The sequence below is a fragment of the Aristolochia californica genome, unplaced genomic scaffold (genome assembly GCF_029961685.1).
Source record: "Aristolochia californica isolate CCGP_79_NKW_82.1479 unplaced genomic scaffold, dmAriCali1.0.hap1 SCAF_1, whole genome shotgun sequence".
In the NCBI taxonomy this organism is placed as follows: domain Eukaryota; kingdom Viridiplantae; phylum Streptophyta; class Magnoliopsida; order Piperales; family Aristolochiaceae; genus Aristolochia; species Aristolochia californica.
Window position 1 is genome coordinate 60,296,734 of NW_027181770.1, and position 24,288 is coordinate 60,321,021.

At 39.5% G+C, this 24,288-nt stretch overlaps 3 protein-coding genes and 1 pseudogene across 3 annotated transcripts; 3 read left to right on the forward strand and 1 right to left on the reverse strand.

Annotated features, from left to right (window-relative positions):
- Nucleotides 1-982: 982 nt before the first annotated feature.
- On the forward strand, nucleotides 983-7,410 carry LOC137953880 (anaphase-promoting complex subunit 10-like). The gene is made up of 7 exons (XM_068801421.1): nucleotides 983-1,092; nucleotides 2,121-2,313; nucleotides 2,849-2,909; nucleotides 3,023-3,115; nucleotides 5,413-5,483; nucleotides 6,698-6,802; nucleotides 6,921-7,410. Exons 2-7 carry the CDS (start codon nucleotides 2,138-2,140, stop codon nucleotides 6,988-6,990), a joined length of 576 nt encoding a protein of 191 aa, XP_068657522.1. The 5' UTR covers nucleotides 983-1,092; nucleotides 2,121-2,137; the 3' UTR covers nucleotides 6,991-7,410.
- A 1,357-nt stretch (nucleotides 7,411-8,767) lies between these two features.
- LOC137949814 (uncharacterized) lies at nucleotides 8,768-13,720 on the forward strand (annotated as a pseudogene).
- Nucleotides 13,721-16,143: 2,423 nt separating this feature from the next.
- On the reverse strand, nucleotides 16,144-17,976 carry LOC137965470 (cytochrome P450 71A1-like). The gene is made up of 2 exons (XM_068812091.1): nucleotides 17,061-17,976; nucleotides 16,144-16,955 (listed from the first exon to the last, which is right to left on the reverse strand). Exons 1-2 carry the CDS (start codon nucleotides 17,952-17,954, stop codon nucleotides 16,320-16,322), a joined length of 1,530 nt encoding a protein of 509 aa, XP_068668192.1. The 5' UTR covers nucleotides 17,955-17,976; the 3' UTR covers nucleotides 16,144-16,319.
- Nucleotides 17,977-22,292: 4,316 nt separating this feature from the next.
- On the forward strand, nucleotides 22,293-24,086 carry LOC137966290 (cytochrome P450 71A1-like). Its single transcript, XM_068813233.1, has 2 exons — nucleotides 22,293-23,188; nucleotides 23,291-24,086. The coding sequence occupies exons 1-2, from the start codon at nucleotides 22,307-22,309 to the stop codon at nucleotides 23,921-23,923; spliced, it is 1,515 nt and encodes a 504-aa protein (XP_068669334.1). The 5' UTR covers nucleotides 22,293-22,306; the 3' UTR covers nucleotides 23,924-24,086.
- The last annotated feature ends 202 nt before the right edge of the window (nucleotides 24,087-24,288 follow it).

The following is a 24,288-nucleotide window of genomic DNA, read 5'->3' on the forward strand; positions in this document are numbered from 1 at the left end:
GGCAAGATACCATTTTCGACGCAGTGATATTGTCTCTAGACAGTTGTAATTATCAGAGTTATGATCTTCTTCATTCTAGACTGGATCTCTATTAATCTCAAAAATTTTGCCCAAGAGTAGCTAGCCAACTTTACCGACATGATTTACACTCTCCGGTTCCATCTCTTGCTGAAGTTTTGCAAACACCCACTTACCTCCTGGCTGATCTAGAAAGCGGATCCCTTCGATCCAAAGGCGACTGTGGCGCAAATTCGCTCCGTTGAGCGGCCGCAAACCTCGGCGAACCGACACGTCGAGAAGACGAGCTGTGCCTCGAAGGAGAGGATGCAACCATTCTCTTAGCTTCTTGCAGCCACTCTTCATGTGTAAAATTACTAATATCACCAGATCTATCATCCTCCACATTCTCACTATTCAAATCGTATCTCTCGAGCTCCTTGTTACCATTCCCATAAAACCAATCATTCATCAGATCAGTGATATCAGGCACCGGCTTCGGCACAGGCTCCGACTCTGGCTCCGGCATCGTCCACCTTGACTGGCGGCTCTCAACCAGCTTCTTTTGCATGTTTACAGTTGGATCTCTTCTCCAAGCTGGCCGCTTCTCCTGCTGTGGAGGACAGTATAAGGAGAAGCTTGAGAGAAACAGCAGAGAAAGAGCTTTGTGCTTGCTGGGCTGAGATTACGAGACATGATTTCTTTGTAAATTTGATTGTTCAGACTGTAACGGAGACTGCATGGCCGGCTTTCACTGGTGTCTTATTCTATGTTGTTTGCACTGACCAGTGATCATGACTAATTAATTAAGGGAGGCGGCAACACAATGCTCTTGATGGGGGCCCTCCCATCTTGCTGGATAGAAAGGAGATTTCATTTTTTTTTAAATTAAAATTAAAATACATTTAAATTCGTTAATCATATTTTAAAATTTACGGCATCTAAGCCGACGGCGTTTGGAAATACGGTATGAGTTCATATTCGAAATTGCCCAATTGAAAATCTAGTCGGTTGCTCATCGTTCCCACTACGAAATTCAAAGCTCGCACCTTGCATTTTCCAGAAGCGGTCGGTCTCGCCGCTATCGTTGGACCCGTAAGGATCAGTCATTCTCTTTTCTCCCTCTCGCTCCGCTCTTCCCCTCTCTTATCATTATCTCTGTATTTCTCCGTCTCTTGTCATTCTCAGCGGTTTTCTCTTTAAAATGGTATTTAGTCTTTCTTTGATATAAGGAATGGTGGGTATTCCCTTTTTTTCTCTCTTTTGGACCATGGCCCCTGTTCTCTTGACAACAGAGTGGTGGATTTTGCTGCTAATTCTTTTATCTCTGCCATGTGCTCTTTTTTCTCAGTCTTCTTCCCTGAAGTCTCGATATATTATTTTTGTTTCAGAGTGACTAGCACTGCATTTGGGCGAAGTCTGTGCACGGTTCTTGGGATTTCGCAGTTTCACTCAGGAAATTTTTTGTTGTTCTTTCTCTATGTTTTTTTGTTGGCAGATGTGATTGGGTTGAAATTCGAAAACTTTGACTGGAGCTAGCATTCCCTACCTGGAACTGTGGTCAGAAGCTGCGAGGGCTTAAAATTTGCTGTTTCTTTTTAGGGATGAGTTGTCGAAATAAATATGTCTATCACCACAGCTCTTTTCAAACAAAAATATGCTATCATCCGTTTTTCACATATTTGCTTCTTAGAGAAATCTTGAATCAAAGGTAGTTTTAAGCAAGCTTTTGCTGATCCCGAGTCGCTTGATGATCGAAATACTGATTTCGGCACCTAACCCACTAAGTTGCACAGTGAGTTTGCTGACTGCAATAGAAGGTCACTGTAAGTTTGCGTGGTCATTTTTTTGATAAATGATGATAACACGAAAAGAGCTGAGAGTTTTCTTGTTTTGTGACTTGGTCTTGTTCTATTATAATTAAATTTGATGCAAATGGGAGATGATGGTTTTAGACTGAAGAACTACTACCATCTCCGTATTCTCTTGTCAATCATATGTTCACCCCAAGAAATAGAAAGTGTGTAGCACACGAAGACTCCGTTGCAGTTGCCTGATGTTCCAGTGTTTTCTAGAATATACATTTTGAAATAGATGCTCTGACAACCGTTATTTTCTCCTAGGTATGCATTTTTACTGAATGGCTACAACAGAGTCTGAGGGTGAGGAGGAAGGGAAGCTGGTCGGGAATCAGCATCTGGTGGTCGACAATGACCTCCAGGAGATGGCAAAAAAGGCTGCTTGGAGTGTCAGCTCTTGCAAACCTGGCAATGGTGTTGTTGCTCTTCGTGATGACAATCTAGATACTTACTGGCAGTAAGTAATCAGTTGTCCTACATAGAAGTTTTGGTTCTAAGTATTTTTGATACGCAATGCATATTACTGTTACTTATTGTGGCTTCTTGAATGATATGCTTCTGTACATTTTTCACTTGCTTCCTAATTTCTAGACCTTGCAGCAGAATAAAAAATAGTGAGAGAAATCTTTTTTGGTTCTTGGTCAGGGTTGTGTCTCTGTTTTCCTCTTTCATTAGGTTCAAGTATAAAAAGTTGTGATCAAATATCACCTAATCCTCCTGTCAACTTTTTAGTACAAATTAATTTGAATGCTTTGGTATGTCATGGCTAGTGAATTGTTTCTATTCTGCACTGTCCTCATTGTCTCTTAATTCCTCACGCTCAGGAATTCCTTCACTTGACTTGAATCAACTGAATTTGAATTTTATGTAAATTTACCACTACAAGTAGTTTCTTCAATTATTTTGACCTTATGAACTGATGTCTCTGTAATGCGAAGCATGTTTGTTTTCTTCCACACAGAGATTGCTTTATATGCTTCTTATATCTGCAGATCAGACGGTGCCCAGCCACATCTAGTCAATATACAGTTCCAGAAGAAAGTTAGGTTGCATGTACGTATTGTTGATTTCTTTTAGATCCTAGCATGTTGTGCATCTGATATAATATTAATTAGATTCACCACCAATGAACCAGATTTTCTATTTTTTTTTTTCTTCTTTTTAAGCTACTTGTGCTCTATGTGGACTTCAAGCTAGATGAGAGCTACACACCAAGCAAGATATCTATTCGTGCAGGTGATGGCTTCCACAACTTAAAGGTAGTATGCCTGATTATTTTTCGCTTGTAGGACTCATGAACCTCACCAGGTGCTATTTGTTACATGACAAGTAGGGAACTGAAAATATTTGACAAAGTTTCTTAAACTTAGATTTCATGTGTCAAATCAATGTTTGTTCATGTAGAAGTGGAAATGGAGAAGAAATAGAGAGAGAAAGAAGAACACGAGTGAGAGAAGAAGAGTGCACAGCCACAATAAGGATCCCATACTGTTAACAAGCTATGCCATAACATGATTATCTCAGCCTCCCAGTTATCCGTCATTGAACGGCACTGGTCTGTGATTTTCTTCTGGTAGACGGACACGACTATGCTCTGCTCAGACTTGGTCGCCACAGCAGCATCCTCCGTTGTCTTCACCCCAGTGGACGAGAAGCATGCCGGCAGATGAACACGAGAGATTTGGGTAAGAGAGCTGAGCAAAAGACGATAGATATACAATTGGATCTTCCGATCTTCTATAATAGAGGGGAGAGAGAAAGAGAGAGAAAGACCTTTGCTTTCTTGTCTGGAAATGAGTTGCTGGATCCAAAAATATTACACAGAAATGCTTTGTTGCTAGCAAGATCCTCTGTCCAGATGGATTTTTTCTGAGAGAGGGCAGTGAGAGAGAGTGAAGCTCCCTTTTATATTGGAAAATTGGAAACCCACTTAGGACAGTGATTTCGCAAAACCACTTCTCTCTCTAAAAACTGCTTCTTGGCTACACACGGTTGGTTTTTTTTATTTTTTCATCTTCTTCACCTGTCTTGTTTTCGTCATCCATAAGATACTTGGTTCTTCTTCTGGTTTAAGATACATTTGACAAATTTGAACCAACTTAGATAATTCTGCTATTCAACTTTTTAGAAGTAATCATGATAGTATCTTTACCTTCAAAATTTCTAGATTCTTTGGCAGGAGCAATAACTTCACCTGAATCAGCCATAATTTACCACAAAAACTTGTCAATCCACACAAGAATCGATTTGAAACAAGTTTACACACCGTCCAACACAAAAAATTCACCAAAAACATAGTAAATTGCTTGATCTGACAAGATGGGGACACAATGGATTCAACTGTGGCACCCAAACTTTAAACCAAACCATGAGTACTCAAGTACCCTTTTAACAATAGTAATTCAACACAAAATAGAAAGAATCACCAACAACATAGATGATGTCAGTATCCAAGAGGATGATGTAGGCAACAGGCACAGGTTTGGGGACCTATGCAGATAAGGGTTGGAAAAATCCCAACATATAACCCTCTTGGGGCACAAATAACTCATAGAATTGATCAATTGGCAGTACAGACCATCGGGACTAGGGTTATGGCACAAAGGAAGAAGGAAAAATCTAACCTTGAACTTCAATCAGTAGAAAATTCTGAAAATCCTCTTTCCTGGAGTAGTTGCAGACTTAGGGAGAGGAGAAAAGATTGCTGAAAACTTTCTGCAAATGGATCTTAATGCTTAGATGCCATGTAAAAGTGGGAAATTGAGAAGAAATCAAGAGTATAAAAGAAAGAAAGAAGAACACGAGAGAGAGGAAGAGTGCACAGCTTCCAGCACTCGTTGAGAAGTCTGGAATTCGACCCGTCATTAACCCTCACTTAATTCTTAATGTATCAAAAGTGCATAAATACCCTTCTATATCCAACTAACCATAACTCCCTTATTACAACTCAGAATCAACTAAATATTGAACCATAAAACACATACACCAAGACAAACTTAAGTCTAACATAGAGGGACAATCTGACAAATGCGAAATGATCAAACTATCCTTTTCATATGATTCAATATAGTTTGTGATGCAGTCTTGAATTAGCTGCCAACATCAATCTTGATAGCAAATTGTTCCTTCGTCATGAAAAAAGTAATAATATTCAGGTTGAATGATGCTAAGCTTTCCCATTGGCTTCCACCCAATAGGCATAGAGCCAAAGGCATAGCTTTTATTTCACTGGGGAGGTGTTTTCAAGTTTCTGAGCTGTGCAGAATTTGCAGAGAAGTCTGGAATAATAATGGTGTATTTTTTGTGGACTTTTAGATGTGGGAACTTGATTTGATTTTTACTTAAGCTCCATCAGATGATTTATATAGTTCTCTAAGCAATTTCTACAACAGAAAAGTAAAACAGGTTATAAAACGTTCTTTTATGTGTCGATATGTTTACTAATAAATGTGTAAATGTGGTTGACATTTCTTTCTGTCTTCCCTTTGTTATTATATGAGCTTTATATTCTATAAAACTGCTCTAAGAAGACTTCCTGCAAGGTTGCTATTTTCAGGAGATAAAATCAGTGGAACTTGTGAAGCCTGCTGGTTGGGTTTATATATCTTTATCTGGAACTGATCCACGGTAAGCAATGTCTTTAAAAACTTATCTATTTTCAGGTTTGATCTCCAGGTTGTTCTTAACAATTCAAGTTCATCTCAGATGATGCATTTCATGCTTCCAACTTTAGCAACTATTACTCCTGTTTTTGCAAACTACTCCCAATGGTCTGTTTTGGATCTGAAAATAAGAATGGAATATGTGTTTTTCATACAACAGTGCTTTTTTTGTGAAGACCCCTTTGATGCAACTCTCAAGGCACATCACTTGAGCTTTACAGGCATTGTACTTTTGTTGAAGGGAACAATGTTTAGGCATCCTGAGCTCCAAAGATACGTTTTTCTGTTAGCACCAGTACGAAAGATGCCTGGATGTGCCAGGGATGCTGGCGAGGTAGTGCGTTCCACCCTCTAATATACCAAGCCAAGGGTGGTAGCTTAAGTGACAAAATTCACTATCATTGTGAAACCTCAGCATGGAATGGTGGAAAAGAATTTCAATGCCCTCGTCATAATGTTGTTTAGGATGTTGATGGAGCAAAGAGTTCATATGTTAATTCTGATGTAGATGTAAGAGTTAACAGATTAAGAACCAAAAATTTTGGGGCATTTCCTGTTTTATCTCTCATAAAAAACTAACCAAGAGTTTTGAAGCTATTTCTACATGGGAGGGTTTTTTAAATTACATATCTCTCTGAATATGTTATGGGTCCCACATAATTCTGTAGGAAAAATTTTTGAAAGGAAAAAAAGAAGTTGATGTCATGGTTGACATGTAAGAGAACTAAGGGGATTCCTTAGTATATCACCTCAAAATTGGTTGACTCAGAGTTGTCTTTGGTTGCCCAAGGCCTCCCTGAATTTGCATTGGGTGGAGGTTGCTCAGCCCTAACCATTCTGAATATCTGAAAACCTAATCTAGTTCATCTCTTTTGGCTGGTTCCATCATGTCTGGGTTAAGGTCAAATTTCCATCAAGTAATTGGCCATCAACTCCATCTCTTTGGATCTGTTCTATGAGATACCATACTCAAATTAGCAGGATTGTCATTTGATCTGTTGGTCTCTTGAACATGTCTTGGAGACTGAAAAATGACTTTATCCTTGTGTTTGCAAAACTTGTGACCCAAAGTTGTGCATACCATTTATCTGCTTAGTGCATATATTTGGATGGAGAAAATCCATGGCTTATTCACTTCTCAAAGAAAAGAAATCCTTGACTCCGTTCACCACTCTGCAGAGAGACTTTTATCAACACATTCATGCTGCAACTTGCTGTGTTGTCCAACCACCTCAATGGAAGGGACACCCACGTGCGCCAGATAAAAGTTTATGGGCCTCGGCCGTAAGCGACTTGCCTCAGATCTTTTTAGTTTCCATGCTAAACCTTCAATGTATTAGTAGTTTTCAATTTCCTTTTCTTCTCAAGATTAACAGGGCGTTTAAAAAACTCTTTGCTGCAGGAATCCTATCCCTCAGCAGCCATTCCAGTTCACTTCTAAGGAGTTTATTGCTTACTCATGTGTGAGATGATGACTTTGTGGGGGTGTCCGGATTTGAGCAGAAGCTGGAATGGCAAAAAATCAAAAGTTGTTGATTTCTTAGCAGTGGGAATCAATAACTACATACTCACCTACATGCACTTGTGAACATCGGCGATTGACAGAGTTAAAAATCCGTATCAAATTTCAAAAATCCAAAACGCAAGCTGTTGAGAATTCTATAAGTGAGCAATTGTTCAATTCTGAGTTCTAACTTTAATTTGCATGTTAGTGCCAGGTTTTCTGAGATCTTCTTGCCTGCTGCGCCTACGTTAAGATAGTCCAGCTAAATATATTTGCAGTTTGGGAGTAACTCTTTGACAAGTTATTTAAGTTCTGGACGTTGTAGATTGAGAAAATGCTTCAGGGCATCATTTGACATATCTATGAGCACGAAAATCTATTAAAAGAAATTTCACGCCTATCTGGGCAATTAGCACTTGCTACTCTGCATAAATGGTGGGTTTGGGATTTATAAGTGGAGATGTTTCAGTTTTTATGTTATTTTTATATAGAGGGTAAGACATTTTATCCCTCTAAAATTCTGTGGCGTTTTGCCAAATTATGTGAGAATTCTCGGAGAGACGTGGTACCCATGGTTTGCACAAAGATAGGCTTCGACGAAGTGAATATTGTAAGATTTGATTAAAATCTTTGTAATCACCGTGATGGTGAGAGTTTACAAAATTATTCTGCCTCTAACTCGTCGCTTGGTTTTTCTGCTTCTGGATTCTCCGGGCTTCTGGGAAATAAGTTTTCACTCTTCTCTCAGCCGGTAAAACATATTAGATGAGGGAAATTGGCTGTGGGAATCCCTACTAACTAGCAGAGTATGCAAGTAGAACAAAATTGACAAAATGAAGCTCGTCCTCTGGACCTCCGTCAAGCTTTCCCCTCCAGCGAAAGAGGTACAGTGAGGGCTGGTGTTTCTCCGGATGGAATCCCCTCACCTTCTTTATCACGTACCTCGTGTTTCGTATTGCTGATGAGTATGGGAGAAAACTCGGTTGAATCAAGTTGATTCCTCCATGGCAACGTTCTCTCTGGCATCTACTGTGGGTTCAATTCTAGCTCGGCGGCAGCAGATATCGCTCAATCTTTTGTTTGCCTTTTTGAATTTATATCAACTTGAGAGTCCAAAGGAAGTAGAGAGAGAGCGAGAAGTCACTTTAAACTGAGTCAATCACTTGAGTAGGGGCTTTTTTCTCGGACTCGGGACGAGTCCGACGTCTGATTCGACGACTCCCTTAATCTGAGAAACCATGCACTGCTCCAGGTTCCTGCATGACGGTATCAGACAAAGAATTGAAGCGTTTAAGCTTCTCACATTAGTTAACACTATGTAACTGATTACTTGCTCGAAACTGCAGCTCTTAAATTCAAAACCAGGAACGAAATCCATCTTCGACGAAGCAGACAATGGCTTCCTCGTACTTATCCTGCAAAAAGTTGACGGCCAACGCTGATCCTTTCTTCCGTTGACTTCCAAAACTTCACCACTAAACCTGTGCTGTAAATCACCCACCCGCCATCGTCCTCATCCCCTCCTGCGGAAACGTGGTGAGAAGACCAACCCAGACTCTGTAACGTATCCTCTCAAGCGAGCACCGCGCCGACGACGTCTCTCCCATGCTGCTGCTTGACAGATAGGAGCCTTCGTGGCTGTCACCTGTTCAGGCTCCATCAGTATAAATAGCGATGAAATGGTTCATCAGCAACTCACTTCAGAGGCAGCGACTCGATAGGATCAGTGATCAGAGTTTGGTGAAATGGGTGCAGTAGGATCAGCTTTGTTGTTCGTGCTCTTGGTTGCGGGTTTTCATGGAGGCTTTGCTAGGGAGAAGAGGGAATGCTATTTCCCGGCGATTTTCAACTTCGGGGACTCGAATTCTGCTACTGGAGCTTCGGTTGGTCCCCCAAATGGCAAAACGTATTTTGGGAAGCCGAGCGGAAGAGCCAGTGACGGACGACTTATCATCGACTTCCTGGGTAATGCAGACTTTGTATAATTTTCATGTAACCAAATCTTTGTTTAACAGTTTTTGTTTACACGATTATCTTCCCATCCAACTAATTAATTTTCTGTTAATTAGGTTGTTTAATGCCATGAGGCCGACGACGAGCTTTTCATCTTCTCATTTTGCTCTTGTGCCTTGTGCAGCTGAAACTTTAGGACTGCCGTATCTGAACCCGTACTCGGAATCCGCCGGAAACAATTACAGACATGGAGTCAATTTCGCCGCCGGAGGAGCCACAGTTCGACCTCAAGACCCGGCCAGTAACCCTCCCTCTCTTAATGAGCAGCTCGGGCAGTTCCTCAAGTTCAAACAATTGTCAAGTGACCACTGCGGCCAAGGTATATCGAAGCGCTTTGGGGACCTCTTCTCACCTGTTTGTTAATCTACCCGACTGAACTCATCAGGGTGTCGGTCTGTTCTTGTTTGCAGATAATTACCCAAAGCCGGATGATTTCGCTAATGCCCTTTATACGATAGATATAGGGCAGAACGATCTAAATGGTGCGCTCAAGTCCATGTCTGAGGATCAAGTGCGAGCTTTTGTTCCTGAGATGGTCGACCAGTTCTCTCTAGCCATAATCGTAAGTAAAATGAAGCCTCTCAACTCTTCTTGAATAGGGCGTTTTACATGGTCTAACTGGTATCCATGCCTGTGTAGAAACTCTATGAAACAGGAGCTCGCCGGTTCTGGATCCATAACACTGGTCCAGTCGGCTGCTTGCCAAACTCAATCTTGTACTACCCCAACAAGCCCAACAATCTTGATCAATTTGGATGTGTCAGTTCTCACAACGAAGTGGCCAAGGAGTTCAACCGGCAGCTCAAGGATAAAGTGAACCAACTAAGGGAGAACCTGCCAGATTTATCTTTAACATATGTCGATGTTTACACCGCAAAGTATCAGCTAGTCAGTGAAGCTAAGCAGCAAGGCAAGAGCTGTATCCTCGGCACAGTTCAGCTCCATCTGTAGTCTCTCAGCTTGTTGTTCAAATGCTTAGTTCTGGTTCTGTTTGTTGATTGCAGGGTTTGCTGAGCCTTCCAAGTTCTGCTGCGGGCGGTTCCAAGATGGACAGACCATCAACTGTGGCGCGGATAGTTCTTCAAGCTGTGAGGATCCGTCCAAGTATGTGAGCTGGGATCCTGTTCACCAGACTGAAGCTGCTAATAAGTGGATTGCTAACCGCATACTCTACGGCGGCCTCTCTGATACGGGCGCTTCGGTCTTCCAGGCTTGTTACAGGTCTGTGCATTGATGGTGTGCGGATCTGCTAATCACTGAGCTGCCAACTATATAAGTGTAATGTAAGACCACTCGAATGGGTCTCTTCTGACGGAAATAATGTATTTGATCACTGAGGCGAATAATATGTTTCTACCATGAAAATGGAATGAAAGAAATTTGAAGTTCATGTGTGGGTTTGCTTCCTTTTTACTCCACTCCTTCAGATCACAAGAAGATAATTGGTGAAATGGCCTCATTTATCCTCCCATGAGATTGGAAGGAACAGGTTCCATGGCTAGAAAATGATCTAAACAGATCCGCTTCCTTATTTCCTCATGCCCTAAAATATTTTCATACAGTAAGAGAGCCGCATCATGCAGGGACAAAAGGGGAAGAGTGATCTCAATTTTTCCCTTGCAAGGGAGAAGAAGACGTTTCTTTCAAAAAAATTAATTATTTTTTTGGCTTTTATATAATAAGAAGTATATTCAATTCATAATTATATTGTCTACTTTAAATATCTCATTTAGTCATAAATTTATAACATAATCTTCAAATTTGATGACATGATTTTGAATTTTAATACAATTGAAAAATACATTTTAATTATTATTTTTACTTAATATAACTAAAAAATTATAAATAACTGTGAATTAAATATATTTATTTTTTACTTAAAAATAATTTTATAATATATTTAATTAATTTATTAAAAATTTAAATACTTAAGTCAATAATTTATATAGTGTTTATATTTTAATTAATAATTAAAATTTAATCCATTTTAAGTTTATAAATTGATTTTTTCAATAAGTATTTTATAGTATTATTAATAAAAAATCATATTCAAAACTAAATACTAAAATTTTAGAATGGGAAGGAGCTGTTCTTCTTGCCATGGTCATTGGGAGGGCTTCCTCCCTCCAATTTCCCTCCAGTTGAAGGGATATGAGAATGAAAATGATACAGGCGAGAATCTGATGAGGGTATATATTCGGATCCAGAGTAATTAGTTGGATCTTTAATCGGATTTTTAGTCTGATTCGGATCCATATTGGGATATTTAGTCGGATCCTTACATCGGACCCTTACTCGGATCTTTGTATTGAACCCGGGTTGGACCAGAATTATTAGGGTCGGGTTCGTGTTTTTCCGAGCTGTAGCCCGGGCTTGTCGGGGGCGTTGAATTTGGTTAAAAGATTGTTTAGGTTTCTTTGAAGGGAGTGGAATGATATTTTGAATCGGAGTTAGAGAATTTCTCCACGATTTCAGGGCAGATTTCGTGACTCCAGTGATTCTCAATTTGATTTGCATATAGGATAAGCGTTATCCTGTCCGGCGTAAAAAAAGAGGCGGGGGAGGCCCTTCCTTCCTTGCCTTCGTCGGAACCAGTGAAGCGAGAGCGGGAGGGGGAGGGCCTCTCCTCGTCCCCTTTCTCATTCTCCATTGTCCTTTCAAGGTGCCCTTTCCTTTCCTCTCTCTTCTCGTACTTCTTGTCGTCACGATCGTCTCTTCGAAAGTTGGAATGAAGAAATGATTGAGCGGACGCTAGCTCATCATACTTGAGCCTGTAACGCACAGATTCTCTTCTGTTATCCACTCACAACGTTCCAAAACTCTCTTCACTGTTTTGACGGGGTTCAGAAATCTGAGCTATACGTCGTCCTCATCCTGGGAAAACCGAAACCAATCTCTGTAACGTAAACTGTCAGTCAGACTACCATTCTTGGAGTAGAAACGTCTCTCCCTAGCTGTTGGTTGCCAGACAAGAGTTTCGTGGCTTCCACCAGTAGAAAGAAAATCCACATAAATAGCGAAGAGCTCTCTCGCAGAACGAAGAGTACTGCACCGTTTGTCACGCTTTGCTGAAATGGGTTTAGGAGCTTTGGTGTTCGTCTTGTTGATTCTGGGTTGGCGCGGGGTTATGGTGCTTTCGGACGAGGGGAAATGCAACTTTCCGGCGATTTTCAACTTTGGGACACGGGGGGGCTCTCTGCTGCGTTCTTCCAGGTTCCTCCTCCCAATGGCGAATCATTTTTTGAGAAGCCACGGGGAAGAGTTTGTGATGGGCGCCTTCTTATAGACTTCATAGGTGATACAGACTTATCCAGTACATCATCAACTTTTTACTTAGTACATTATCAGCTTTAATCTCCTCCAGCAATGGAGGATCTTTCCGCGAGCTCCTTCACCTTCTCATTTATTTTTTTCTCTCTGCTATTGCGTTGTTTACAGCTGAAAGCCAAGGATTGCCATACCTGAGCGCGTATTTGGATTCCATAGGAACTAACTTCAGACATGGAGCCAATTTCGCGACTGGAGGCTCCACAATCCGACCCCAAAACACAACTCCATATGTGGGTGATTTCAGCCCCTTCTCTTTGGATTTGCAGGTCTGGCAATTCATACAATTCAAAACTCGTACCAGTGACCTCCACAGCCAAGGTACATCGAAGCTTTGTAGGACAGTACCATCAGTTGTTTGTCATTGACCTGATTGACCTCACTGTTAGTACTGGTCTCATCTTGTTAGCAGATAACAGTCTCTACAAGGATAATTATCCAAAGCCGGAGGAATTTGAAAATGCTCTCTATGTATTAGATATAGGACAGAACGATCTAGCTGCTGGTTTCAAATCCATGTCTGATGATCAACTGGCTTCTATTCCTGAAATTCTGAACCAGTTCTCTCAAGCCATATATGTAAGCAAAAACTAGTCCCTCACTCTTTCTTTATCTCAAAGTTCGGAAACTCTCTTTAGTTCCATACCTTGCCCAGTTAGAACTGGTTTTGCATACCTGAAAAACGTTGCTGTATGAAATATGGTGCGTCATAAGGTTGACTAGTATTTCTTGCTTGTATAGAACCTATATGCCATGGGAGCTCGCTCATTTTGGATTCACAACACTGGACCCATTGGTTGCTTGCCATTATCAGTCATGTTTTATCCTCTCAAGCCTATCAATCTGGATCAGTTCGGATGCGTTAATCCTCAAAATGAAGTGGCAAAAGAGTTCAACCGGCAGCTCAAGGATAGAGTGACCCAACTAAGGGGACAGCTCCCTGGTGCAGCTTTAACATATGTTGATGCTTACACTTCTAAATATGCTCTTATTAGTGAAGCTCAGAAGCAAGGCAAGGACTCTGCTCTCAGCCTTGTAGTTGTGATTCTGAATATTGGGTTATTGTTCAAAAGCTCAGTTTAATTTGTTTGCTGATTACAGGGTTCACTGATCCTCTCAAGTTCTGCTGTGGGAGGTTTGGAGAAGGCGGACGATACGTCGGTTGTGGGGAGAAGGTGGCGGTGAACGGCACCGAGCTCTTTGGTTCTGGTTGTGCTGATCCATCCAAGTATGTGAGCTGGGACGGTGTTCACTACACTCAAGCTGCTAATCAATTGGTTGCCAACCGCATACTTAATGGCGATCTCTCTCACAACAGTGTTTCTATCTCCCAAGCTTGCTACAGATCTTTGCAGTGATTGTGAACCGATTTGCTAATCACTGGGATGCTATCCACAGGTGGCATCAAAATCACTGCAATGGGTGATACAACTTGTAGTATGAAGTAGATAATATTTTATAGTTGGGAGATGAAAAAATCTGAGAAAGATCAAAGGGCATGTAAAGATCAGCTTTATTGAAAACTATATTAATTTGGGAATTTTACCAAAATACCACTTTGAAACAACTTATTTATAAAAACAACAAAAATCTCAACTTATTTGCAAAACTACCAAACTTTGACCAGTCTACTGTATATGTGGACAGTTTGACTGCTTATGTGTCACTCTGTCATCAGAGCGATACTATAGATGAACACAGAGACTGCCATGTCATTATTATTAACACATCATCTGCCATATCATTATATGATAAAATTTTGAATAAATTTTTAAAAATTAAAAAATCAAATACACTTTTTATTACCTTATATCTAAAATAAAAAATTATTAAAAATTTTAATAAAAAATTAAAAAAATAACTCTTACTTATTTAACACAATTTAATATCAATTAAAATATTTATTAATTTTAAAAAATTATCGTTACACTTTTTATTACTTTATATTTAAAAAAATAATAAGTAAAATAATTAGATTTAAAATATTTATAAAGAAAAAAATCTTACTCTTAAGTCTTACCCACATATTATCGATTTAAAATATTTATAAATTAAAAAATATACAAAAAGTTATTTTAGAGTTTAAAAATACAATTTACAAATAAATACAATATTCCGATTACTAATCTTAGTAGTTTAACCCTCCCTGTTCACAGTTTTCGGTTTTCACTTGTACGACAGATCGTGCAAGAGGTGGAATTTCAGCGGTGCACGTCAATTTGACCCCAACACTTTTGACTCGCCGCTAGTGTCGTAACTCGGTCGGTTTCCTCTCGTGCTGGTTACCATTCTTTGCCGGTCGGTAGCGACTAATCGTTTGTCGTTTATCCTTCCTCTTCGCTCTGGTCCTATCTCTGAGTCTCATCCATTCCATCACTCGGGAGTCCAGCATTGCACAGAAAAAGTCACAGCCTATCAGCGTCTAAGAGATGGAGATGGAGAAGGAGAACGAAGGCCTGCAACCCCTCTCCCACTACTGGGGAAACACCCCGGAAGCTGACTACTACGCTTCCCAACGCGTCCGCTCCTCCAAATCCTTCTACACCTCTTCCAGAGGCCTTTCCCTCTTCACCAGAACCTGGCTGCCGCTTCACTCTCCTCCCCGTGCAATCATCTGTATGGTCCACGGCTATGGCAACGATGTCAGCTGGACCTTCCAAGCTACTCCCATCTTCCTCGCTCAAATGGGTTTTGCTTCCTTCGCGCTCGATCTCCAAGGACATGGCCTCTCCCAAGGCCTCAGCGCCTTCGTCCGTGACGTCGATCTCGTCGTCCAGGACTGCATTTCCTTCTTCGACTCCATAAAAAACAAATCCGATTTCTCCTCTTTGCCTTCTTTCCTGTACGGAGAATCAATGGGAGGGGCCATATGTATTTATTTGTAAATTGTATTTTTAAACTCTAAAATAACTTTTTGTATATTTTTTTAATTTATAAATATTTTAAATCGATAATATGTGGGTAAGACTTAAGAGTAAGATTTTTTTCTTTATAAATATTTTAAATCTAATTATTTTACTTATTTTATTTTATTTTTTAAAATATAAAGTAATAAAAAGTGTAATGATAATTTTTTAAATTAATAAATATTTTAATTGGTATTAAGTGGTGTTAGATAAGTAAGAGTTATTTTTTTAATTGTTTATTAAAATATTTAATAATTTTTTATTTTAGATATAAGGTAATAAAAAGTGTATTTGATTTTTTAATTTTTTTAAAATTTATTCAAAATTTTATCATATAATGACGTGGCAGATGATGTGTCAATAATAATGACATGGCAGATGATGTGTCAATAATAATGACGTGGTAGTCTCTGTGTTCATCTACAGTATCGCTCTGATGATAGGGCGACGCGTAAGCAGGCAAAGCTTACGTGTCGCCTTTGACTGTCCACATATATAGTGGACCGGTCAAAGTTCAGTAGTCTTGCAAATAAGTTGAGATCTTCGTTGTTTTCATAAATAAATTGTTTCAAATTGGTATTTTGGTAAAATTCCCTATTAATTTTTTGCTCTTCCATATAAAAATCTGAATGCTCGAGTGTGAAGTTAGGTTTAAAGCCTATCCCAAAAATGACTGACTACCTTAGGAAACCTATTTCCCAACTTTTAAACTTAGCATATTTATTCTCATTAATCTATGTAGGACTATTCCTTAACATTTTCTTTCGGGTGTAGGCCCTCTGAGCTCTTACATGTAGATAATTTGGGTGGAGACCCATATACGAAAACCTGTTCTGATACCATGTGAAGTTGTGTCAAAGGCCTATCCCGAAATGTCTAGCCAACTTATAAACTTAACATATTTGTTCTCACTAATTCACATAGGGTTATTCTTTAATAATAACAAGTAACATTCAACATAACCCATTTGTTATAATTCAGCATAGATTATTTTCAAGAAGCCAATAGTGTAAATCACCAAGGCTTATCATCCATGGTAGCTTGCTTTCTTTCAGTCTTGCACCTCGATCAGTTTTTTATCGCTGACATTTACAGGCACAAGGAAAAGGGGAATCTTCTTGCTCACCACAAACCCAGAGGATTCGCTCATGTCGATTTCATCTCTGCTCATCCCAACGGGCAACTCCCATTCAAAGCAATAAAGAAGATTTGCTAAGGCTAACTCCACCGTAACCATGCCGAAGTAAATACCTGGGCATCCCCTCCGACCAGATCCAAATGGGACAAGCTGGAAATCCTGCCCTTTGTAATCTATTGGTTCGTTGTCAAATCTTTCTGGGTGAAAAATTTCTGGGTTTTCCCAGGACTCAGGATGTTGACCGATTGCGAATGAGTTGATGAAGACCGTTGTTTTTGCAGGGATATCATAGCCATTAATCTTACAGTGTTGGATGGATTCTCGAGGGAGTAGTAGTGGAACAGGAGGGTGCAATCTCAGAGTCTCCTTGAGCACGGATTTCAGGTAGTCGAGATGGCGGACGTCACTTTCGTCAACCTTTCGTTTCCTCCGAACGACTCTTCTCACTTCAGATTGAACTTTCTCCATTGCTGGTGGGTTCCTGATGAGCTCTGCCATGGCCCATAACGCAGTGACCGAGCTGGTACTTGTTCCAGCAACCAGAACATCCTGTTATAGCAAAACACCCATAAGCTGATTTTTTTCAGAACTGAAAGATTAATTGGAAGAAAAGGTATTTCAGAGATCAGTTGAAGGTTGCCATGTAAAGCTCACCATGATGATGGCCTTGACATGGTTTTGAGTGAGATGGAGATCTTTCTGGACTCGAAGCAACACATCTATGAAGTCTTCTTGTTCAGGTTTAGGCCCGGAAGAATCAGTGTGTTCTTGAATGACTTTGTCAAAGAAAGAATCCAAGACAGAGAAGCTCTTTTCAAGCCGACCACGGATACCAGTGAGGACATCAAACCACCAAAGCCATGGCCAGAAATCACTGAAACAGAAAGCCCCTAACATAATTTCTACTTCTTTGATAGCTCTATGCAGTCTGCTCTTTTCATGTCGATTCTCTTCATGGTAGCTCTTACCAAAAGCCGCCCGACAGACGATATTGTATGGAAGGGAAACCAACATCTCGCTCAAGTTAAAAGCTCTGGAAGAAGAAGAAGAAGAAGGGGTTGATAAAGAATGGATCATTTTTGCAACTTCTTCATCCCTTATGAATCGAAAAGATTCGACTCGTTTGGCACTGAAGAGTTCCAAGATACAAATCTTCCGCATCTCTCTCCAGTAACGACCATAGGGAGAAAAACTCACATCCAGCAGATTGTAGGTGAAAATCTTGTAGGCCAAGCGAGCTGGTCTGCTACAGAACTCAAGGTCATGGGTCTTCATGACCTCCCTTGCCATCGTAGCAGATGAAACAACCACTGTAGGTAATCTTCCAAAGTTGAAATACATGAGGGAGCCATGCTTCTTAGAAAGTAGCCACAGTGATCGATGGGTGAAGTTCCTAATCTGGTGAAGGTTCCCTATGATGGGAAGTTGAGGAGGGCCAGGGGGGAGCCTGTAACTTTTGGTTCTCTTTATTATGATTTCTCTGAGAAAAAATACAGGAAGAAGTATGATAAGAAAATGCAGCCATGGATTCAGAGAGAAGAGCTCCATGAGATGCAGGTTGCCCCTTCAATCTGAGCTCCTCACCTATTTATAAGAGTTTCTCAAAAAACAAAATTCACTGGTTAAAAGCATTGCATTATATTAGTATATATCTGGGTGGGAGTCCCGGTTTCTCAGATATGTTATCATGTCAAAATCTGAGATTCGTCGTGTCTATCCCTTCTTCAATGATTATCCATGAGAAAGAACCTAATATTTCGTAAAACTTCTATCTTCCTGTAACTTCTCCTGTAATAGTATGAAAAAATTGGATTCCAATAGAGCAGTTGTTTCTAGGGTATTCTATAATTCCTTGAGTTTTCATTGTCTTCAAGGGAGGACCTCCTCTCTATGTAAAATACCACAAAAGAATAAAAAAAGCAAAGCTAGAAGCCTCGTTAAGGAGGATAAAAGAGATTAGCAAAGGGTTATCAGATTTTTGCTTTTGCATCTATGCTATATAATATATCATCGATGAAAATAACCCTCTACTTGATGTTTTTACCCGTGAATTTTTGCAGGGATAAACTAATGTCACAGTTTCCCAACCGGGGAAATTCTCTCTATACTAGAGGAGGAAGAGGCCGAGGCAGGTCAAACTCTAATAAATGGATGAATACAGGGAAAAATAAAGTTTCTGAAACATCACCATCAACGTCAATGAAGGACGTGGTTCTAGCCGAACCTAATTTTACAACTCTTCCAATTACCAAAGAAATTCTGGTCAACAATGCTCATGATTGTTGATCCTTGGAAAGTATGTTGTAAGTGGTTGAAATAATCTTTCTTCCCAATGATCAACCACAAATCATGGTTTGATTATGAGGCAATTCTGACTCATACTCAATATGTGACTAATTATCACACTTTGTCCAATATTAAGAAATTGAAAAAGTAGTTGCATAATAACCAAATTCATCTCTTCAATGGGTGAGAGGTTGAGAGCCATTACCTCTGACAAATGAGTAGGAAAAAACTCCTAAAGTAGCATCAGCATGAGGCGTTTGTCCAATCGAAGATAAATAATGGGATATATAAGATAAAAATGAAAAAAAATCAGTGTTATGTCGGCAAAGAATAAAAAAAACTAATTACAATGAGTTGAACCGAGCTTGAGCCGCTCGAGAACCGGTTCGGTTCAATGCCACCCTTAGTACTAAGGATGTTCAACATCTAGTAAAAGGATCAGAGACATTTCTTTTTCTTTCAAGAATTTTCCCTTTCCTGGATATGGAAATGAGATTTGAAAATTAAATTCAATGAATTACAAGTGCCAATTTTACAGCATAATTTCCATGTGCGTATGTGGGGTAAATTTTTCACCATAACCATGGAAGAAAAGATTACAGAAATTAAGATTGTAATAATGAAATATAAAAATCTAACTCCTTGATATATGAAACCTTCGACAAATATGTTACCTTTTTTATATTATCAAAGCCCAATTAAAAGAAAATTTTCCTAACATATCTTATGATGAGTTATTACTCAAAGGATCATTTTTCTTTGAATTTAATAGAAAATATAAAGATGATAATATGTCAATCTTGGCCTATGACTCCTCCACGGAAGGCAGTCAAGATGAAAAATAGGATGAAGAAGTGAGTTTGATTCCAGACTCACAATCAAAAGAAGATGATGCATCTCTTGGTGATTATTAGGATGCAATGATTTGCAAAGTTCAATCATCGATACTCTCAAAATTGAATCACTGACTTCAATAACTATGTCGACTTGCTTAATTCACAAGTTGAATTGGCAAGCCGCGAAATGCTCAAATAACTAAATATAAAAATCACATCCTACCAGGTGAAAAATTCTCCTCAAGTTGAAATCGGCAAGCCTCGAAACCCTAAAATAACTAAACATAAAAATTACTTCTTACAAAGTGCAAAATCCTTCTCACTTTTGATGGGACCTTATGTTGGACATTTAATAAGGTTATCACATTTACCGAGTACATACAATTTGTCAAGTTATATTGATCTTCAAAGTTGGTAAAGAGTTGGTAAGATTCAATTTTCAGTGACAATTATTGATGTCAAATTGTGCCAATCTTCAATTATTTAGCTTCAAAGAAAGTGACACTTGCATTGCATCAATTCACTAATTGGAATTTTCAGACCATCAACTGAAGGTAAAACCAAATTGTGGAATTCCAACTTAGATTGCAATCAATTTTTTGTCTTCTCCTTAATTATAATCTTTTTAGTCAAATAAACAAAATGAAACTTGTTGTAGACGTGTTTGGACTATAGTGCAAAACAATGCATCAGATGATTTAATTATTTTGCTAGTAAAGAAGCTTTGATGGGCACCTAAGCCTAATTTGTTGCAAATATCAACAACAAGTCCAATCTAATTTAATGATTGTTGTCAATACCTATGATGGCCCAAGACAAAAGATTGACAAGTATGAGAACAAGGCAGAGAGTGGATTCATAATCTAGGGCTCTACTCTTTTTTCCCTCCATTATTATGAGATGTACCAAACTGTCATTCCCTTACTGAAGAAAGTAACCTTCTTCTCTTCAATGGCTTTTGTTTAGATGATTTTTATTGTAAATCTGTATATAAATATGATTCTAAATTAATACATAATCGTGGTTCAATTCAATCAACAATAGTATCTCATATGGTATCAGAGCAGTTCATTAAATCTTTTTTTCTCCTAGCTTTCAGATTTTCTTTAAAAAATTTAAAAAATTAAAAAAAAAAGAAAAGAAAATAGACAAACAGGAAAATTTTCAAAGGTATAAAACCTCAAACAATGCGTGCGTATCGCCTCCCTAATTTTTTATTTTATTTTTCATGGATTTCCAAACAAGAGCACACGTATTCTTTCTCAATTTCCATCTGCATCCAAATACGAGAAAATCAAAACAATTTCTTTCATTTTTCTTTTATCCTCCATTATTATGAGATGTACCAAACTGTCATTCCCTTACTGAAGAAAGTAACCTTCTTCTCTTCAATGGCTTTTGTTTAGATGATTTTTATTGTAAATCTGTATATAAATATGATTCTAAATTAATACATAATCGTGGTTCAATTCAATCAACAATAGTATCTCATATGGTATCAGAGCAGTTCATTAAATCTTTTTTTCTCCTAGCTTTCAGATTTTCTTTAAAAAATTTAAAAAATTAAAAAAAAAAAGAAAAGAAAATAGACAAACAGGAAAATTTTCAAAGGTATAAAACCTCAAACAATGCGTGCGTATCGCCTCCCTAATTTTTTATTTTATTTTTCATGGATTTCCAAACAAGAGCACACGTATTCTTTCTCAATTTCCATCTGCATCCAAATACGAGAAAATCAAAACAATTTCTTTCATTTTTCTTTTATCCTTCTCTTCTTTTGCTCTCTCTCTCTCTCTCTCTTGTCATATGAGCACTTCAAATTGAACCTCCTCCTTTGATAAACATATCAAGTTATGGCTAGCTAAAGAAAAAAAAGTCTAAGGTTACATTCTATTAGATGGGTCTGCCGTGGGCCTAAAAAGTCTCTGAGAACAGAAAAATGTGATTCGCCCGTGAGTCGCCGCGCGTTCGTCTTGTCATCTCCAAATCTCTGTAACAGTTTTCACCCAAGGACCGTTCTCTTACGGCGGTACTGATAGTCGCTGGGCTGATGGAATGGCATCGTCATGTGAAGTGAAGAGACGTAGAAGAACGGCATTTGTCTTTTAGCCTATTTCTTCGTGGAAAATTTACCAGCTATTTATCGGAGTTTTTAAAACCTTGGCGGAGACAAATATGAGTTTTAATGATGTTGATTTGAACTCCAACAGAGCACACATATTTCTTTTGGAGTCCGAATCGTAAAAGTTCGTGCCGTCAACAATATCGTAAAAAACTGGAATTCTAACGTTTGATGTCTGATCTGGTATTTGGCAGCTTTCTAAATTATTGTTATGAACCACTGAAACGGACTTCCCTTTGATAATTCAAGGGCGGACGGCAATCTTTCTAAGTTTTGCTTGATTTTTGTAAAGATTTAGTCGGTGCATTTCCAATGAATACAATGTATTGTCTATCAACAACGCCCAGATTTATTCCAAAAGGGTCTAATCAAATTCACGATGAAGAAAATAAGAGTATCGATCTTCGTCATTTCTGCGTGATATGACATTACAAAGAAACGATTGTTAATCTTACAGGGATGTCTTTTGCGAGACTTATTACCTGTTTCTCTGATTCTCCTTATCAATCTCTATTTCATGGTCCCATTTTGACATCAGCTTCTGGAAATCCCCCGGCGGCTATGGTAGACTGTTACTGTCTGTCACAGAGCATGTATATAAAGGCAACTGAGAAGGCCCAGGTTTTCACTTGGGTCATTGAATATAAAACAGTACAATGGTTGTCTCTGTGTTTTTCCTCTTCCTCTTGCTGCTTTTACCTGCTTTTCTCCTCTTTAAGAGAAACAGTAGAGGGAAATCCCTGTGTAGACTCCCACCAGGTCCATTCCGGCTCCCCATCATTGGCAACCTGCACCAGCTCAGGGAGGTGACCCATCGGTCTCTCTGGTCACTCTCCCAGCAATACGGCTCCCTCATGTTCCTGAAACTCGGTCGACGTTCGGTCGTTGTTGCTTCGTCTGCAGCGATGGCAAGGGAGGTGATGAAGTCACATGATCTTCAATTCTGCAGCAGACCCTCTTTCGTTTCCCAGACGAAGCTCTCTTATAACAACCGAGATGTGGCCTTTGCACCCTACGGTCCTCAATGGAGGGAGATGCGTAAGATCGCCATTTTAGAACTGTTCAGTGTTAAAAGGGTGCAGTCCTTCAGTTCCATCAGGTACGAAGAGATTGCAGAAATGATCCATAAAATTGCCAGGTCCGGCTCTTCACCCCAAAAGGCTGTCGATTTGAGCGAGTTATTACTGACGTTTTCAAACAACATAGTTCTCAAAGCTGCCTTTGGGAAGAGTTATCAGGGAGGAGACGAGCAGCAGAGGACTAAACTGCATGATGCTGTTAACGAAGAACGGATTCTGTTGACTGCTTTCTTCTTCACGGATTACTTACCACAGCTGGCTTGGGTTGATGTGCTCACTGGACTCAATGGTCGTCTCCAGAAGAATTTCGCCGAGCTTGATTCTTTCTACGAAAAGGTCATGGAAGAGCACCTCGATCCGAAAAGGCCAACCCCTGAGCAAGAAGACTTGGTCGATGTCTTGCTCAGACTGCAGCGAGAACAGAATCTTGGTAGAGACTACATTAAAGGAACACTCATGGTGAGACTTCGAGCTCTTCGGCTATTCTTTAATGTTCATCATCTTTTTCTGTTTCATATCTTGGTCTGTAAGTACTCTTGTCTTTCCTCTTTCTCTGGCTAGAATGTTTTGATCGGCGGAACAGATTCCAGCTCATCGACTGTGGATTGGGCGATGACGGAGCTCCTGAGGAATCCAACTGCAATTAAAAAAGCACAGAGAGAAGTTCGAACAGTCGTTCAAGGGAAACAACAGGTAGAAGAAACCGATCTTCACAAGCTCGAATTCCTCAACGCAGTGATCAAGGAGACCCTGAGACTGCACGCTCCCGCCCCTCTTCTCCTCCATCGAGAAACCATGGACTACTGTAAGATCGCTGGCTACGATATATCACCGGAGACAATAGTCATTGTGAACGCCTTCGCCATCGGACAGGACCCAGAATCGTGGCAGAACCCAGAAGAGTTCATGCCGGAGAGGTTCGAGAACAGTTCTGTCGATTACAAAGGGCAGGATTTCGAGCTTGTCCCATTCGGAGCAGGTCGACGGGTATGCCCGGGGTTATACTTCGGGATAATGAACGCGAAGCTTGCATTGGCTAACCTTCTCTTCTGCTTCGACTGGGAGCTGCCTGAGGTGACAAGAAGAGAAGAAATCGACATGAATGAATCTTATGGTCTTGTTGTGCAGAGGAGGACGCCTCTCCGACTTGTGCCAATCAAATATGATACTGGGCCAAAAGAGAGTGAATCGTAACCAGACATAAGCATCTGAAACAGGAAAGAACACATCTACTGGGTTTTTGGGTTGGAGCTCGAGCTCCTTCAATCAGAGACACTATTCCTCCTACAATGAATTGGTGTATGTAGACTGTAATATCGATGCATAAAGGAAAAATAAAGGGAGTTTTATTGTACTATCTAATTTATTTTAAATAATAATACGAATAACTAATTTTTTAACTTAATATCATAAATACCTAATTTTGATGAGTCAATTACACATGTGTATAGTCAAAGGTGACAATTAAGTTTTGACCGTTTACATAAAACCACTTTATCACGCCAACATCAACACTTGAAGAGTCTTATTACATGATACCCACCACATAATTGGGAACC

Coding starts and splice junctions, on each gene's coding strand:
- LOC137966290 (XM_068813233.1), top strand. CDS start 22,307: ATGGTTGTCTCTGTGTTTTTCCTCTTCCTCTTGCTGCTTTTACCTGCT. Junction 23,189..23,290: donor ACATTAAAGGAACACTCATG/GTGAGACTTCGA, acceptor TTCTCTGGCTAG/AATGTTTTGATCGGCGGAAC.
- LOC137953880 (XM_068801421.1), top strand. CDS start 2,138: ATGGCTACAACAGAGTCTGAGGGTGAGGAGGAAGGGAAGCTGGTCGGG. Junction 3,116..5,412: donor ATGGCTTCCACAACTTAAAG/GTAGTATGCCTG, acceptor TGCTATTTTCAG/GAGATAAAATCAGTGGAACT. Junction 6,803..6,920: donor AAAGTTTATGGGCCTCGGCC/GTAAGCGACTTG, acceptor TCTTTGCTGCAG/GAATCCTATCCCTCAGCAGC.
- LOC137965470 (XM_068812091.1), bottom strand. CDS start 17,954: ATGGAGCTCTTCTCTCTGAATCCATGGCTGCATTTTCTTATCATACTT. Junction 16,956..17,060: donor ATGTCAAGGCCATCATCATG/GTGAGCTTTACA, acceptor TTGCTATAACAG/GATGTTCTGGTTGCTGGAAC.